At 43.7% G+C, this 16,561-nt stretch overlaps 1 protein-coding gene across 1 annotated transcript; it reads left to right on the top strand.

Annotated features, from left to right (window-relative positions):
• Nucleotides 1-3,907: 3,907 nt before the first annotated feature.
• IMP3 (IMP U3 small nucleolar ribonucleoprotein 3) lies at nucleotides 3,908-5,089 on the top strand. Its single transcript, XM_037833346.1, has one exon. The coding sequence runs from the start codon at nucleotides 3,978-3,980 to the stop codon at nucleotides 4,530-4,532; it is 555 nt and encodes a 184-aa protein (XP_037689274.1). The 5' UTR covers nucleotides 3,908-3,977; the 3' UTR covers nucleotides 4,533-5,089.
• The last annotated feature ends 11,472 nt before the right edge of the window (nucleotides 5,090-16,561 follow it).

Below are 16,561 nucleotides of genomic sequence, written 5' to 3' on the forward strand. Positions count from 1 at the left end.
GTTTATTCTTCAGAAACTTAAATCCTCCAGAGAACTCCTATGCAGCTAAGTTCCAAAACAGAGGCAATAGCCTCTTCAAGAACATTAACCAGATGTGTCACTTTTTCCCATAATGTCCACACCCCTTTTCAACATGAACAAGTTAGGATGGTCACTGCCTAGACATCCCTGAAGATTGAGAAAGTGATTAAAGTAGAGGAAGCAATAGCAATAGACAATTTGGAATTTAAAAAAGGATTATGAATACTGAATCTCTATATAATTTTCTTTTTAGTTGCTAGGGTATTAGAATAGCTAGAAGGAAAGAATTGAAATGGTGGAACAGTAACCCAAAGCATCCTTTGAAATTTGTTCTATAACTACTTGTTAAATTGTAATTTGAAAGTTATCACCTTTTTGTATATATGTTATATTTCACAATAAGGAAGTAACTGAAACTATGATACAGTAACTCATATAATATTTTTGGAAATTTCCTGTATAATTACTTGTTAAAACACACTTTGAAAGTTATCACTTTTTTGCATATGCTATACTTCACAATAAGGAAATAACTTGAGACTGTGGAATTGTAACCATAACATTCTTTGAAATTTACTACTTGTTAAATTGCACTTTGACAGTTATCACTTTTATGTATATATGTTACATTCTACAATTTAAAACATTATTTTATATATATATATCTCCCTCTCAATAAGGCCTACCCTGACACATCCTATTTAAAATTACCGCCTATTCCCACCTCTGGTCATCTTTATTTCCTATATCCTGCTCAGTTTTGCTTCATTTCAGATTATCACCTGCTAACATATATAATTTACCTATGTATTGTTATTGTCTGTTTTCCTCCCCTACTGGAATATAAGCTCCATGGGGCACGGCTTTTTGTCTGTTTTGTTCCTGATGAATCCCAAGCACCTAGAACAAAACCTATTACATGATAGATGGTCAATAAATCTTTACTGAAAGAATGAATGAATGACTGCTTCTAGCTCAAAAAAAAAAAACAACATTTTTTTTTTGAAAGAAAAAAATGGTTTGGGGAAAAGATGATTTCACTTTTGCACATGTGCAGTCTAAGTAATCAGGTCTGTAATCAGGTAATGGTCTGTAATCAGGCACTCATCCCACATATCAGCTCTGTGACCCTAGGCACATTATTAACTCCTCTAAGCCTCAGTTTCCTCACCTATAAAATGGAGACAATACCTTATAGGGGGTTGTGAGTACTAAATGAGATAATTCATTGACGCTTAACTGCAACTTCTGGCTGTTAAGAGGTAGATTATATGGTTGGAAATATGGATCCAAAGCTTAGGAGACTTCTGGCCTGGACTTAAAAATTGGAGAGTTGTGAACTACACTTGGTTGAAGCCCTGGACCTGAACTTCAGTTTAAACTAAGTTAGAGAAGCTGGAGAAGAAGAAAGTTAACCAAGAGACATGCAGCAGGCCTGGTGAGCAATGGAAGAGAGTGAAACTGGTGGAATCTGAGAGGTGGGGATAAAGTGCACCCTGAGGGAAGATATTTGCAATATATAGAACTGATTAAGGATTAATATACAGAAAATATATTAAAAAAAAAAACACTTTCAAATCAATTTGAAAAATGGAAGCAATTTGTATTAGTGTCATTGCTGGTGTAACAAATTACCACATATCCAGTGGCTTAAAATAACACAAATTTATTGTCTTAACAGTTCTGGAGATCAGAAGTCCAAAACAGGTCTCACTGGACTAAACGGAAGGTAGCAGCAGGAATGTGCTCCCCCTGGAGGCTCTCATTGAAAATCCATTTCTTTGCCCTTTTCAGCTTCTAGAGGCTGCCCACATTCCTTGGCTCCAGGCTCCCTTTCATCTTCAAAGTCAACAATCACATCACTCTGACCTCTGCATCCATTTGTCACATCTCCTCTGAATCTCCTGCCTCTCCCTTTTTTCATTTATAAGGACCCTATAATTACACTGGGCCCACCACCCGGATAATCCAAGATAATCTACAGGTCTTAAAATCCTTAACTTAATCACACATGCAAAGTCCCTTTTGTCATGTAAGGTAACATTTTCACAGGTTAAGGGGATTAGGATGGATCATTGTGGGGGGGGGGGAGCGGGGGGGATTACACACAATCCAGTGGGAAAGTAGACAAAAGATATGAACAGGCATTTCACACAAGAAGAAACACATGAAATCTTTAGTCATCAGAGAAATGCAAATTAAAATCACAATGAAATGTCACCAGATACTCACCAGATTGGCAAAAATTTTGAAAACTGCCAACCAAGCATTGGCAAGAATGAGGAGCAAAGAGAACTCTGACACACTGCCATAGGAATATAAATTGGTATAACCCCTTTGTAAGACAATTCAGCCATATTTAGTGAGGTTGAGCATACATACATCTTTAAAGCTAACCAATTCTACTCTAAGATGTATACCAGGAACTCTTGCATATATGCAACAGGAGACAAGTACAAGAATGCTAACAGCAGCACTGCTAAAAATAGCCTCTCCAAAATATCCAACTTAATAAACTAGATAGGAGTCAAACAATGGAATATTATGAAACAGTAAAAAACAAAAAACAAAGCAACTACAGCTACATGTAACAAACTTCATACAGTGAGATGTCATCTATGCAGCACTTCCTGGTGTGCACACCTGGGAGTCTTGTTAAAATGCAGATTCTGATTCTGTAGATCAGCAATAAGACCTGAGGTTTTGCATTTCCAGCAAGCTCTCCACTGGTCTATTGGCTATACTTTGAGTAAGAAGGTTCTACAATATATTTAGGGATGCATGTACAGTGATATAGTGATTAAAAGATAAAAGGGAATAAACACAAAATTCAGGAGAGTAGATACCTTTATTTCTGGGGGAAAGCAGGAGCTGGAATAAGTAGATGGAACAGTCAAGGGTGATGTTATTTTTCTTAAACTGGCTGTAGTGTTCATGAACATTCATTATACTTTATAACCTGCATATGTTCCAGGTATATTACATGCCAAGTATGGAATGTTATATTTGTAAAAATAATGAAAAGCATGCAAAATACAACAAAATGAACGGCGGAGAAGCTAGATGGTGTCCAAGGCCTAGGCAAACAAAGGGGTGAGACCAGCAACGCTACACACAGATGAAAGTTACAGATTTAACTAGTCGAAAAAGCTTTAAACTTGTTAACTCAATACTCGGTGACCGGAAATCCACTGTCAGGCTAATTAGCTTGGGCGTAAACTAAAGGGTTAAGACTTGTACTCACAGTCCAAGTTTCTCAAACTTGTTGAGTTTTAAGAATCACTTGGGGCTCTTGTTAACGATATAGATTCCCAAGTAGCTCCCCTGTAGATCCCGATTTTTACGTCTAGAAAACGGGCCGGGAATAAGTATTTAATAAGGCCGGTGCCGCCCAGCCCCACTCGGCAGGAAGAAAACGTCCCGCCACCCGGTGAAGAAGGACCTGACTCTGGCGGGCGGCGGGGAATACCGGTGTGTCCCCGGGACGGCCGGCTCCGGGAAGCCCCCCACAGGATGGGAGGAAACCAATGGTCAGCAAGCACTATAAACCCAATCACACATGTCCGGCAGTCACCCCTCTTCCCCGGAACTGGCCTCTTCAGCTCTAGCGGGGAAGATTTCTCGTGAGGGTTCCGGAAGGGCTGAAGTCAGAATGTGCGGAAATTAGCCCGGTACTACAGGCTGCACTGTTGGCTACTAAAGGCCATGGAGACTCCCGTCTCAGGCTTCTTCCCCGTCTCCCTCCGCGAACGGGAAGAACAGAAAAAACGCGAGATAGAAATGCGGAAGCGTGGGCACATTCCAACCAATGGAGAGTGAGGGCGTGACTTTGAGTCCTTCTTTCATTGGTCCGGAGTTCCGAGGGCTGTCCGGAATCCTTGAGCAGAGGCGGAAGTTGCGCAGGTACGGGAGGTCGGCCCGCAGTTCCTGGTCTGGTCGTCCCCGTTGTTGCCATCATGGTGCGGAAGCTTAAGTTTCACGAGCAGAAGCTGCTGAAACAGGTGGACTTCCTGAACTGGGAGGTCACCGACCACAACCTGCACGAGCTGCGCGTGTTGCGGCGTTACCGACTGCAGCGGCGCGAGGACTACACGCGTTACAACCAGCTGAGCCGCGCCGTGCGCGAGCTAGCGCGGCGCCTGCGCGACCTGCCGGAGCGCGACCCTTTCCGCGTGCGTGCCTCGGCCGCGCTCCTGGGCAAGCTTTATGCGCTGGGCTTAATACCCACGCGCGGCTCGCTAGAGCTCTGCGACTTTGTCACGGCCTCGTCTTTCTGCCGCCGCCGCCTACCTACCGTGCTCCTCAAGCTGCGTATGGCGCAGCATCTCCAGGCCGCTGTGGCTTTCGTGGAGCAGGGACACGTGCGCGTGGGCCCCGATGTGGTCACCGACCCCGCCTTCCTTGTCACACGGAGCATGGAGGACTTCGTCACTTGGGTGGACTCATCCAAGATCAAGCGGCACGTACTGGAATACAACGAGGAGCGAGATGACTTCGATCTGGACGCCTAGAGGAGACTCGCTCTCCGCGGCCGCATTTTGTAGATGGGATTGCTGAGGACTCCTGGTTCTGGAGATACTATGAGAGCGCTCTCTCCTGGAGTGTGTCATCCTTTCGTCGCTTCCCTCCCACTGTTGTTAAAGAACTTGGCTTTACAGCCGGAGGCCACACACGGTGCACTCCTGTTTATCAGGAAATTTTTCCAAGAAGGTGAACTACAGAGAATTAAATGTCTTTACCTTAGGACGCAGTCGGAAGCAGTTTTATGCTGCACTGGGGAATTGTTAGCTTCTTGTGCCCGAAAAATTATGAATTGTAGTGTGAAAGCAAGAACTTTTCTTCTCCTCTCCCCAGCTTTCCCTTTATCTTCTTGAAGCAGGACTGTTTGGTTCAATTTATTTTACTCGAATTCTTGTCCCTGTTCATGACTAAGCTATATACAGACGATGGAGAGTTTGACCTCAAGTTTCTATAAAATGGGTGAAACTTTAATGTTCAGGTCTCCCCTCTCTCTTTTAAAGGAATGCTTTCCTAATCCAATAAATGGTCCGACTATTTTGTAAGTGTAGCTTTTTGTCTGTCTGCTTTTTTTCCATGAGGTTATATCCATGGGTCTCCCAGACTCAGGAACCCAGAGAAGAGGAATGGGATTAGTAGCAACTTGGCTGTAAGTGAGGTCTGCAACAGCTGCAGCATTGCAGAGGTTGCAGGATGTTGGGCAGGGGCGGGCAAGTAAACTTGTCAGTTTACCATTCCTTTTTAAATCCCTAACACATTGTGAGTGTTTTGGCAGAGCTCTTTCCCCACAGGACTTCCTGTTGATATTCCAGCTCCAGGAAATGCCTTATCAGAGGGCTGAAGTGTTTGCTTGCCTAAGGAAATAATCACCCTGTAGCTTGCCCATCTACTGGTTAGAAGTGACCAAGAAGGATATTCTTGAAAATTTACATGTTCTTAAAAATGGTAGAGAATAGGGAGACTACCTTGTTTTACCCAAAACTTCTAAAAGGGGAGTAAATAGAATGCTGAGACCAGTGAGTTGGCTTTTAAGTGTGCTTTCTCCACTTGCCAGGTAGGAGGCAGCATTTGATGGAGAAACGTGACAGAGGAGTGACACTGTACATGATAATAATAGCACATGCCTCTACATGTCAGGCATAGTTTTAAATGCATTACGTATATTAACTCATTTCATCCTCCTATCAATCCTACGAAGTGGGGGGTCCAATTATTCCCTGCTTTCCAACTGATGGAACTGAGGCACAGATAGGTTAAGTTATTTACCCAAAATTGCATAGTCCGTTACTGGGGTTATATGCTCCCTTTAAGAGACTGTCACTATCAACACAGCCAACCCTGTGTGTCAGGGTTGAGAGTCCCTGAACATGAGTGCCCAGGCCAACAGACAGAAGATGCCTATTTCGAAAAGAAGCAGCACGAGGCTGTACCACTGGTCCCAACAGGATGGTGTATAAAGATTTCAACTGGAAGCAGACAATACTCAAGTTAGGAGAGGGAACCTATACTCATTGAGGCCCTGACTATACAAGGCTGTCACTTAACGCTTCCTAACAACTCTGTGAGGTGTTGGTGGTATCCCCACCCTTCAGACTAGGAAATAGATTTCGGACAAAAACTTGTCCAAGGCTGGGGTTCAAATCCAGACTCGTGACTCCAAAGCCTGTGTTCTGTGTCATCCTTTTAGGAGTGGAAGCCCACAGAATCCCATTCCCCAGCTCTGGTGAGTGGGCACAGACTGCCCATTTGGAGGTGAGTCCTCAGGACTCCCCAGGGATGGAGATCTCATGGGGAGGTGGGGTAAGATGGCTCTGGAAGGTAGGAACCCCTGCTCCCCTCCAGCTCCCATCAGATCCCACAGAGCAGGTAGATCAGTCCCTTTGGAAGAGTAGGAACCTGCACCTACGGCCCAAGCAGATAAAACTTCAAAGTTCTCTTGAAGGACACTGGGTATGGGAGCTTAAAAATTAAATACAAGTTTGTTTAGCAAAGTCTTTCTTTTTGGGAAAAGTGTGAAAGAAATGACTTACCAGAAACAGGGCTTAAAAAGATTATCTTAGGCAAGACAGGACAGGCAGTGATTTAGAGAGCAGACCCTGAAACCAGACTGCTGGTCTGAATCCTGACTTAATTAGCTGCTTAACTAGCAGTGTAACATTGATTATTATACTTAGCTTTGCTGTGCCTCTGTTTTCCTCATACATGGGAGTAATAGTAGTACTGACCTTAAAAAATTGTAGGGAGGCAAGACGAATGAGTCTTCCTGGCATGATGGGACATGGATTCCAGAAATGAGCCTGACTCTGGCATCAAGGGATTGAGAGTGCCTTTTTTGAACAAAAAGGGAGAAAGAAAGGCAACAAAATAAGGTTTTAGTGGCTAAGAGAATTCAAATAGAGTCAAGAGGCTGTCCTGGAGGTTACTCCTATGCAAGCTTCAGCTAGATATGCCAAATGACCACAGTATGATAAGCCCAAGTCAACAGTAGTGCCGGAAACCTTAACGAATACTCGGATCCCTGTCTGGGACTCTATAAAAGTTTCACTCACTAAGTTTATTCGTCAGAAACTTAAATCCTGCAGAGTGCTCCTATGCCAGTTAAGTCCAAAACCCAGAGGCAATAGCCTCTTCAAGAACATCACCCAGATATGTCCCCTTTTCCCATGATGACAACACCTGTTTTCAACATGAACAGGTTAGGGTGGTCACTGCCTAGACATCCCTGAAGATCGGGAAAGTGATTAAACTAGAGGAAGGGGTAGTAACAGACAAGATGGGGTTTAACAAAGGATAGTGAACACTGAATCTCTATATAATAATTTTCTTTTTCTTGGTTGCTAGTGTGTTAGACTAGCTAGAAGGAAAGACTTGAAATGGTGGAACTATAACCCATAGCATACTTTGAAATTTGTTTTATAGCTACTTGTTAAATTGTAATTTGAAAGTTATCACTTTTTGTATATATGTTATATTTCACAATAAGGAAATGACTGAAACTATGGTATTATAACTCACAACAACTTTGGAAATTTTCTGTATATCTATTTGTTAAATCATGCTTTGAAAGGTAAAAAAAATAAAAATATAAAAAATAAATTGTAAGGAGGATTAAATGAGTTAATTCCTACGAAAACTTAGAAGAGTTCTGGCATGTGGTAGCTCTCCTGGCCCCATCCCACTCTACCCCCAGGCCCCAAAAGAAATACACATGGAGTTACCCCCCAAAAAGCCTCAAAGATTAAAAAGATTAAAAAAAACACACAAATGGGAAGAGTATAAATTGGTATAGCCTCTCAGGGGAGCAATTTAACAATATCAAGAACCTTAAAAACATATATTACATAGCCTTTGACCTAGAAATTCTATTGCCAATAATTTAACATAAGTAAGTTACAGATATTTGCAAAAATCAACTACAGGGATCTTTGTCACAGTGTTTATAATAGGGAAAAATTGGAAATGTGTCCCAAAGGAACTGGTTAAATGACTGTATTTCCTTATAATGAAACACTACACAACCATTAGAAATTTTTGTAACAGGATATTTAAGAACTTGAAAAAGTTAACACAGAGGAAAAAAGTTATAAAATGGTACCAATAGTATCCCATTTTTCTGAAGATGAATGTAGGTATAGATGGAAAAATAAATGGTTATAATATTGTCTCTCTGGGCTGGGGTATTACTGGTGAGTTTAATCTTTTTCTCTGTGCTTTTCAGTATTTTCCAACTTCTCTATAAAGACCAAATATTACAATAAGATAATAAATAGTATAATTTTGCATGGTCTGAATTTATCTGAAGCTTATGCATGTGACAAGTTTTGGGAAAAGAAACATTTAGCTTTAAAAAGCTATTTCCTTAATCAAAGAGTAATAAAAATGGTCTCATTAAAGGAGAAAAGATTGTCACTAAACTTGTTACACTCAGAGAGAGGCTTAGTCAAAGGGCCCAGTGAGCAGAGAATCATTTTTTCCCCAAATCCAGTGACTCAGAGAAGATCGACTTTCCTCAGCATCTGGAAGCCTGGTGTGCCATCCTAACTTGGGCCAGCATCCTAGAAGGGTTAGATGTACATAAGTAAAACAAAGTTTTATGAAACTGCTCACCTTTTCTATGAATGATGCTTTCTGAAGTTTTCCATTCTTTTTTCTTCTTCTTTTTTTTTTTTCCCTTCTTCTCTTTTTTTTTAATGCTGGTCCTAACTCATTAAACTCATTTCACAATCCATTAATCGGTCAAAACCTTTTGTTGAAATTTGAAAAAGTGCCCTTGAAGACATTTCAGCCTTTTCCAAATTACATTGGCTTTTTAACTTGGAATATTTAAGAAATTGCTGTTTCTAGCTGTTACATCAGAGCATTGACTCCACTGTTTACTACTATTCGATCTCAAACAAGTTACTTCCCATCTCAGAACCTATTTGTTTATCTGCAAAAATGGATAGTAATGTGAAGATTAAGTGAGATAACAAACAATACTTGGCAGCACGTTTTAACACAAAAAGTGCTCAATAAGTGTTTATCAAAAACAAAACAAAACCTTCTGGAAATAGTGGTGATGATTGCACAGTACTGTCAATATACTTAATGACAGAGTTGTCCCCTTAAAATGGTTAAAATGGCTTTTATGTTCTGTGTATGTTGGCAAAGTTAAAAATAAATAATTTAAAATGGGGGGAAAACATACCTTGTGAGACCAGTGCTTCTTGCAAGCATGCTTTGAGAAGTGGTAGTCAGGGGATGGCCCCCTGACTCCTCAGGGTGGCATTCCAGAGCCTCCAAGATCCTGCCTGTCCCACACTTCACCTCTAGCTACCTTCACTTCCACCCTCACACCCCTTCATCTGTCAATCTGAACTGTCAGTCTATGCTTTGCCATTCTGGCAATCTTAAGCCCCAACACTGCCTCCCGTTTCTATAAAGCCTTTTTTGCTCTCTGCTGTGTGACATCATTCACGTGCCTCCTTTATAGAACACGTCTCCTGGGTCTGTGACTGTTTGCCTTGTTCCCAAGGCTGTAAGTTCCTCCAGGGCCAGGGACCTAAAAACCACATCTGACTCATCTTGTGATTTGCAGGGTGCCTGGCTCATTTATTCACTCATTCACCTAGTGTTTATTGACCTATTATGAATTATTTATTCACCCATTATTTATCACTTATTATATCCCCATGCTTGACACACAGCAGTGAACAAAACAGACCTGGCCTCTGACCTCGTATAGCTTACAGTCAAGAAAGCTGGAGACTATAAGAAAGAGTCACATAAATAGAACTCTAAATGATATCAATGCTATGGAGGTAAAAATGCAGAGTGGTATAAGCACAGGGGGATCTGCTGTACCTGAAGAAGTGACATCTGAAATGATGTCTGACAGATTAGGCAAAAGATTCAGAGGTGGTGGTGGTGGAGTGAGCTTCCTGGAGAAAGTGAAATTTAAGGCCTGGAGGATAAACATGAATCAGGCAGAAAGTAGGGAGAAGAGCACACCAGGCAGAGAAAATGGCATGTATTAAAGCACTGAGGTAGGAAAGATTGGTGCATTCTAGAAACTGAGAGAAAGCCAGTGTGGCTTGGAGCACAGTGAGTGAGGGGATGAATGGCCCAAGGTAAGCAATGACCAAATCCTGCAGTACCTTGGAGACTTGGCAAGGACTTTGGATTTTATTTTCTGCACTGAAGGGCATGGAAGCAACTTAATAAGACTAATATATTTTGAGGGTCACTGGCTACTGTGTAAAGGCTGAGTTAGATGTGGAGCTGGGTGGACATGTGGGGAGCAACGAGAAGACTTTTGAGTCTTCCAGGCATGAGACAATGGTGGCTTGAACCAGGATCGTGGTAGCAGAGCAGAGAGAAGTAACTGGCTTTGCAGTCTGTTCAGGAGGCTGCAGTGGATGCTGTTGGGACCCCACCCCTATCTCCGTTACCCCCAGCAGCTGTGCGTGTTGGCTGCCTCCCTTTGCTGGAGAATTGCCTCAGCTGACTTTGAGCCACCTCATCTTAGGTTTCACCCACACCTCTACCACCACTCTCCTGTAGCCATCAGAAGGCTGAGCCCCCTAGCCTCGGGTCAAGACAAACCTGTGGCCCAGAGCCCCCGGTGAGTCAGGCCAAGCATAACTTCATCTGAGACCACTTCCTTGCTCTGTTCTTTCTTCTTCCCTGTCCTGCTTCCCTCACCCTTTGAGGATTTTGCCTGAAGAGCACACCCTTGATAAATCCCATGCACTAGAATCCTGTCTCAGGCTCTATTTCTAGGGAACCCAACCTAATGCAGAGAAGGAGGTGACTGAACTAGTGGTGAGTGGTTGTGGGGGCTGAGGCAGGTGACAAGTGGGTGCCCCTTCCTCTATCCAGTTGTTCAAGGCAGATAGCACATGACCAACAAAAGTCCAGATGCCCATGATGATATCACGGAGACTTCTCATGAAGTTATGTGGTCAAGGGGACTCCTGGGCAGGCCTTATTGCCTAATGAGGTCCAAGTGGGAGAATCAAAGTTATAGGGCTGGATGTCTTCCAGTCAACCAGGCCTGGGAGCATTGTGGGTGAAAGCAGGTCCTAGGCTGCCATCCTGCCTGAGGCCTGCTGCCTCTCTCACCAGCCTCAGGATTTTGCATGTGAGCTATCTCAAGGTAAAAATCTTTCTGATCACAGCAGTCACTGGCAGCTGAGTGTTCAGAGCTGAGGAGGGCTCGAGCTGAGCAAGCCAGAGGAGCAGCCAGCAGAAGGGAGGAAGGGAGCTTAGGCCTCCGTCTATAGGAATTATGTCATAGCCCTTGGCAATGCCAGCTCCGTGCCCACCCATTCACATACATCTCTGGTCTGCCCAGTTTCTACCGGTTATCTATTGCCTCAATAATGCAGTATAACAAACCACCCCAAAATCAGGGCTAAAACAATAACCATTTTTTTAGCCTCACAAATCTGCAGGGTCAGCTTGTCACTTTAGGCCTCCGCTGAGCTTATGGTTTTGTGGTCAAATGCATGTTGGGTATGTGGCTCTGCTGATCTTGACTGACCTCTCTCCTAAGTCTGGGAGTAAGCAGGCTGTCAACTTGTCTGCGATGCCTGGGCTGGGACAACTGTAGCAACTTGGCTCTGATGAATGCATTTGTCTTATCCTCCAGCAGCAGTTGATATGCATTCCATTTTCATATTACTCTCAAGATGCTTGGGATGAGTATGTTCACCCAGGAGGGTGGCTCAGGGGAGACTGGAACCTAGCTGTGTCCCCAGAGTGTCCCACAGGATGAGGCTTTGCATATAGTAGGCATTTAATAACTTCTAATTCATCCTCCTTTGATGGTTCCATGCAGGGCAAGGGAAGGAAGTGCCTAGGGCACTTGCATGATCCTGAGAGTGAATACCTCCCAAAGTTTTGCTCCCAAGGTCCCTCCCTTGCATCTTCCTAGTCCCAGCCCTGGTGCTCAGCATAGTGCTCAGTGCTGGAGAGACAATTCCAGAAAAGATAACAGACCCTGTCTGAGAGTGCAGGAGACTAGAGTGCCAGCTGCCTACAGATGGATGACCTCTGGGTTTCCCCTCATTCTTACATCTCTGACATCTAGGACTTCCAGAAGGCTTAGAACAGCCAGCGCAGCCAGGCCTCATGCAGTGTTTCTCAAGGTCCAGTTATTCTGAACCGTTACGGTATTTGCCATAGCCACTTATGACCTGTATGCTATTTTCTTAGCTATTTTCTTTAAATCACCTCACTTTTCTTTCTACTTAAATTTATCTTAAAAGGAAACTATCCAAGGGAAACCTTTAAGAATATTAATCTTTTAGAGTCACAATTACAGTCAGGCCTGAAAGAGAAGTCAAGACAGATCACCTCGATGCCTTTTGACTTAAAAGTAAATCAAAGGCATTCTAGACCAGTGAAATTACAGAGCAGAGTCACTGAAGTCATAACAGATGGGTAAACATATTTCCCCTGGTAATATCTGCTCAAGGTGAAGGACATATTCCACAAGAGATAACTATAAGCTGTAAAAGTTAAGATGTCTCCAAGGAACTTCTTGAAGACAAATTAGCCAGGCCATTTTCATGAAAACTGGACAAGTGAATAAGCACACATGGAACAGAATGGGTCCTTCAAAATAATACTGACTACTTTTATTGTAATCAAAGCAAATGTACTTGACATTTTCTAGTTCTTTTTTTTAATAAAGCTTTTCTTTTAGGATGTTTTAGTCTTAGATTTACAGAAAAAATGCAAAGATGATATAAGTGTTCCCATATACCCCACCTCCATATGGTCTATTTGCCACAATTAATATTGATACACTGTTATTAATCAAAGTCCATATTTTATTCAAGTTTTCTTGGTTTTTACTTGACATCCTTTTTCTGGAATTGTGAGAAACAAGCACCATTCCTAAAAAGGAATAAACACTCACCCGATTGTGGAGAAGAAAAGAATTTATTCACGTTCTTGTGAGAACAAGCGCATAACCAAAATGTGGGGGGTTGGGGCCCAGAACAATAGACCCAGCATATTTATTCCCTATGCTGAACTTGCAAGTCCCTCCCCTGTTTCTCCAGTGGCTGGATACTTCAGAGGTTACATTCTATTTGACAGGCCTAACTAGCCAGCACAAATCTGAAACATGCAGCCTGCCCAAATTGGAAACCTTTGAAAAAAGTCTTCAGAGTAAACTTGAAACATTTGAAACAAGGAACATTTGAACAAGTCTCCACCCCTCTTTCCTTTGTTTTTTAACTGCAGAGCCAGTCTGAGCTAGTTTGGTAACAAGTTATAAAGCTATTTTAGGAACCTCTACTCTTGAGTCTCCACCTTGCAAGGATACTAGGCGGATAAAGAGGAGGACTGGCTACCGATTACAGCTTGGCTTCTTGACCCTCTTCCATTCCCCCGAGCTGTCCCCACCCTGTGTGAAAGCTAAACTTAATCTAATTCTCACAGTTCCAAGATTCCATCCAAGATGCTGCATTATATTTAGCTGTCGTGTCTATTTGGGCTCCTCTTGGCTGTGTGACATTTCTCAGACTCTCCTTGTTTTTGATCATCTTGAGAGTTTTGAGGCATATAGGTCAGACATTTAGTAGAACGTCCCTCAATTGGGTTTGGCATTTTCTGTTTTTTATCCTGATCTAACTAGATGTGGCTGATCCACCGGGGCCTGGCTTCCTCAGAGCGTCTGTGTCAACACTGCTCTGTTCAAGGTTCTTTACGGACTTGCACTCGATACTCACAGCCCCCAGCTCCACTTTGATCTCTAGCCAGGGCTGAATTGAGGGAGGTGGGATCTATCATTTTCTCTTTCTGCAAAACTTTCTATCACTATGGTAAATGGAAAAGCAGTTACAGTTGACACAAATAGGTAAAACCAAACGCAGTGAAAACAGAACATTATTCAATATTTGGCTACAATTGCCTGCTGAAGGCACGCGCCCAAGGTCTGTTGTCTTTGTTGAAAAGGGGGATTAGTAAGTGTTGGAGGGGACTGAGGACTCAGCACAGGTTTGTCAGCGCCCTTCGCCAGGAAGCAAAGCAGACCTGCTGCTCTTACTGAGGAAGCTGAGCCTGGAGCTGAGGCCTGGGGGGCACACGACCCATTTGTCTGCCTCTGCCACGGGCACAAGTCTTGGGCCTGGCCTTCTCTACCCAACTCTGGCCCTTACCAGGCTTCTTCCCACATTGTACTGCCCCACCTCTTTGCTGCTCCATCCTGGGTCCTTCAGGCCTGGTGCTGGTCCTGCCTCCTCCAGGAGGCCTGCCCTGACTGCCCCAGCCTCTGAGCTGTTAGAAGCTGGACTGTTGGTGGTGCTTGCCCTGGCCTGGCAGCTTTCTTACATTCAGCTGCTAATCACTGCCTCAGTTCTAAACCCTGGTGGCTTAGTGTCATCGGTGGGGCTTTTTCAAAGTAGGGATCCCGGGCCCACCCCAGAATTCCCAAATCACAAAGGGGTGCAGGCATGTGAATTCTGAAAAAGCCCCACTTATGACTGTGATGAGCGGCCAGGGTGGGAAACACTGACCTATTTGTTTGTGGGTGCTTGTTGGGTCACTCTAGGCAGGTTGTTTTAGGCTCCTGCAGAGCAGGGACCATATCTGACTCCCCTTGCCACCTCTTTGGTTAGTACAAGACTGGTAGTACTCACTTAAAATGCCAAGGATGGGGAATGGGGGTGGGAACTGACATTTATTGTCCTGGGCTCTGGCTAAGTATTTTACCTTATCATGCATCTACTCCTTAGAACAAGGCAAGGATTATCTTCCCCACTTTGTCAATGTAGAGACTGTGGCTTGGAGAGATGGAGTTCTCTGTCTTGATGTTTGTTAGTTTTGTTTCTCTGACTATGTCCTCTGCCTTCCCTTGGGGACGGGGCCAAGCGCATTCTCCCCAGTCTTGAAGTTTCAGGTGTTGAACACATTTGGATTTAATATATGTTCATCAAATGAGCAACTGCCCTTCACTGTCCCTACTGGGCAGGCCCCTGTCCTGGCCCTGGGATGCTCCTTTAAGGCAGGGAGGTTACTGTCCACAGTGTCCAGCAGAGGGCCTGGAATACAAGGCATATAATAAACGTGTGTCTGAGTTAAGAAGAAACAGAGGGAAAGATAGAGGGAGGGTAGGAGTACACCACAAGTAGGGCTATAGTTCTTTCCTTTATGTGAAATAAACATTCTCCATCCTTCAAACAGAGAAAATTCAACTGTAATGTTTCAGACCATAAGCAAAACACACAACTACCCAGCTAGCTCATAATGGCTACCCCCAGCCGAGCGCTTCTCATTGGCCAGCTTCATTCATACTATTTCATATAGTCCTCGCAACATTCCTGAGAGTGGGTACAATTATCATGGCCATTTTATAGAAACATTCCAAGCCTGAATCACAGGGTTAGTAAGTGATGGAGTGAGGTTTGGACCTAGGTCTCCCCGACTCCAGAGCCTACACTTTTAACCCCTCAGTTATAACCAGACTGAGTTTATGACTTAGAGCAGTGGTTCTTAAACTTGAGGTTTGGCTCCTCTAGAAGCCCCCATAGCTGCAGTTCTTGCAACCCAGCATATGTGATCCCTGCTGGCTGATACTTGACTTTGCCACCCTTACAGTTCTGCTTCTCCTTCCCACTTCAAATTGGCACCTCCGCTCTCCACAGGTGTCTCCAAGAGGGCAGGGAGAAGCGCTGTCCTCATCATGATTTAGATGGTTCAGGGTCTTGGCCTTAAATAGCATTGAATTACATAGGGAGAAGGCTCTTCCCTTTACAATTTGTGTTTAGTTCCAACAACCACAAGGATATAAGACTTGAATATAGGTATAACTCTGGCTAGTTTCCCCCATAAGAGCAACAAGTCCTCCAGGCTTTATTTCCAGACTATATCCCAATCCAGCCACTTCTTTTCAAGTCCAGTGCCACCTTAGTGCCAGCCTCCTCACTTCAGCCTGGACCATTACAGTAGCCTGCTCACTGGCTTCCTGACTTTCTCAGCTAGTCAGTTCTCCACTGAGTAGCCAACATGAGCTCTCTAAAGCTCAGATTGAGCTACCTGGTTCCACTGCTTAAACTCATCTGCATTGGAGGTAAAATCCAAACTCCCTACCATTGCCCATAGGACCTTCCTGAGTGTTCTAAGTCCTACCGGCTTCTGTGACCTCATCTCCTTCTGCTCTCCCTGCCCCCAGCTCCTCTCCTGGCATTGTGTCTACCTCTCACATAGAGCAAATGTGCTCCTGTCTTGTGCCTCTCTTTGCACCTTCTGTGACTTCTGCTAGAAATGCTTGGTCCCCGGTCCTTGTGACTGGCTTCTTCTAATCATTCAGGTCTTGACTCACATGTCATCTCCTCAGAAAGGAATTCTCTGAACCTCATTGCCCCAAAAGACCTACCCCACTCACTGATCTCCTTGGGACTGATCAGTGCTTGGCTAAGGTATTTAATGTTTCTCTTTCCCCACCACAGCTAGGCTGTAAACTCCTCCTGGAGAGTGGTGACCATCTCAGTCTTGGTCATTTCTGTATCTCCTAGGTACACACAGTGTT

This window comes from Choloepus didactylus, chromosome 4, assembly GCF_015220235.1.
Source record: "Choloepus didactylus isolate mChoDid1 chromosome 4, mChoDid1.pri, whole genome shotgun sequence".
Lineage (NCBI taxonomy): Eukaryota > Metazoa > Chordata > Mammalia > Pilosa > Megalonychidae > Choloepus > Choloepus didactylus.

Bases quoted from the DNA above. Each gene is read 5' to 3' on its own strand.
- IMP3 (XM_037833346.1), top strand. From the start codon at position 3,978: ATGGTGCGGAAGCTTAAGTTTCACGAGCAGAAGCTGCTGAAACAGGTG.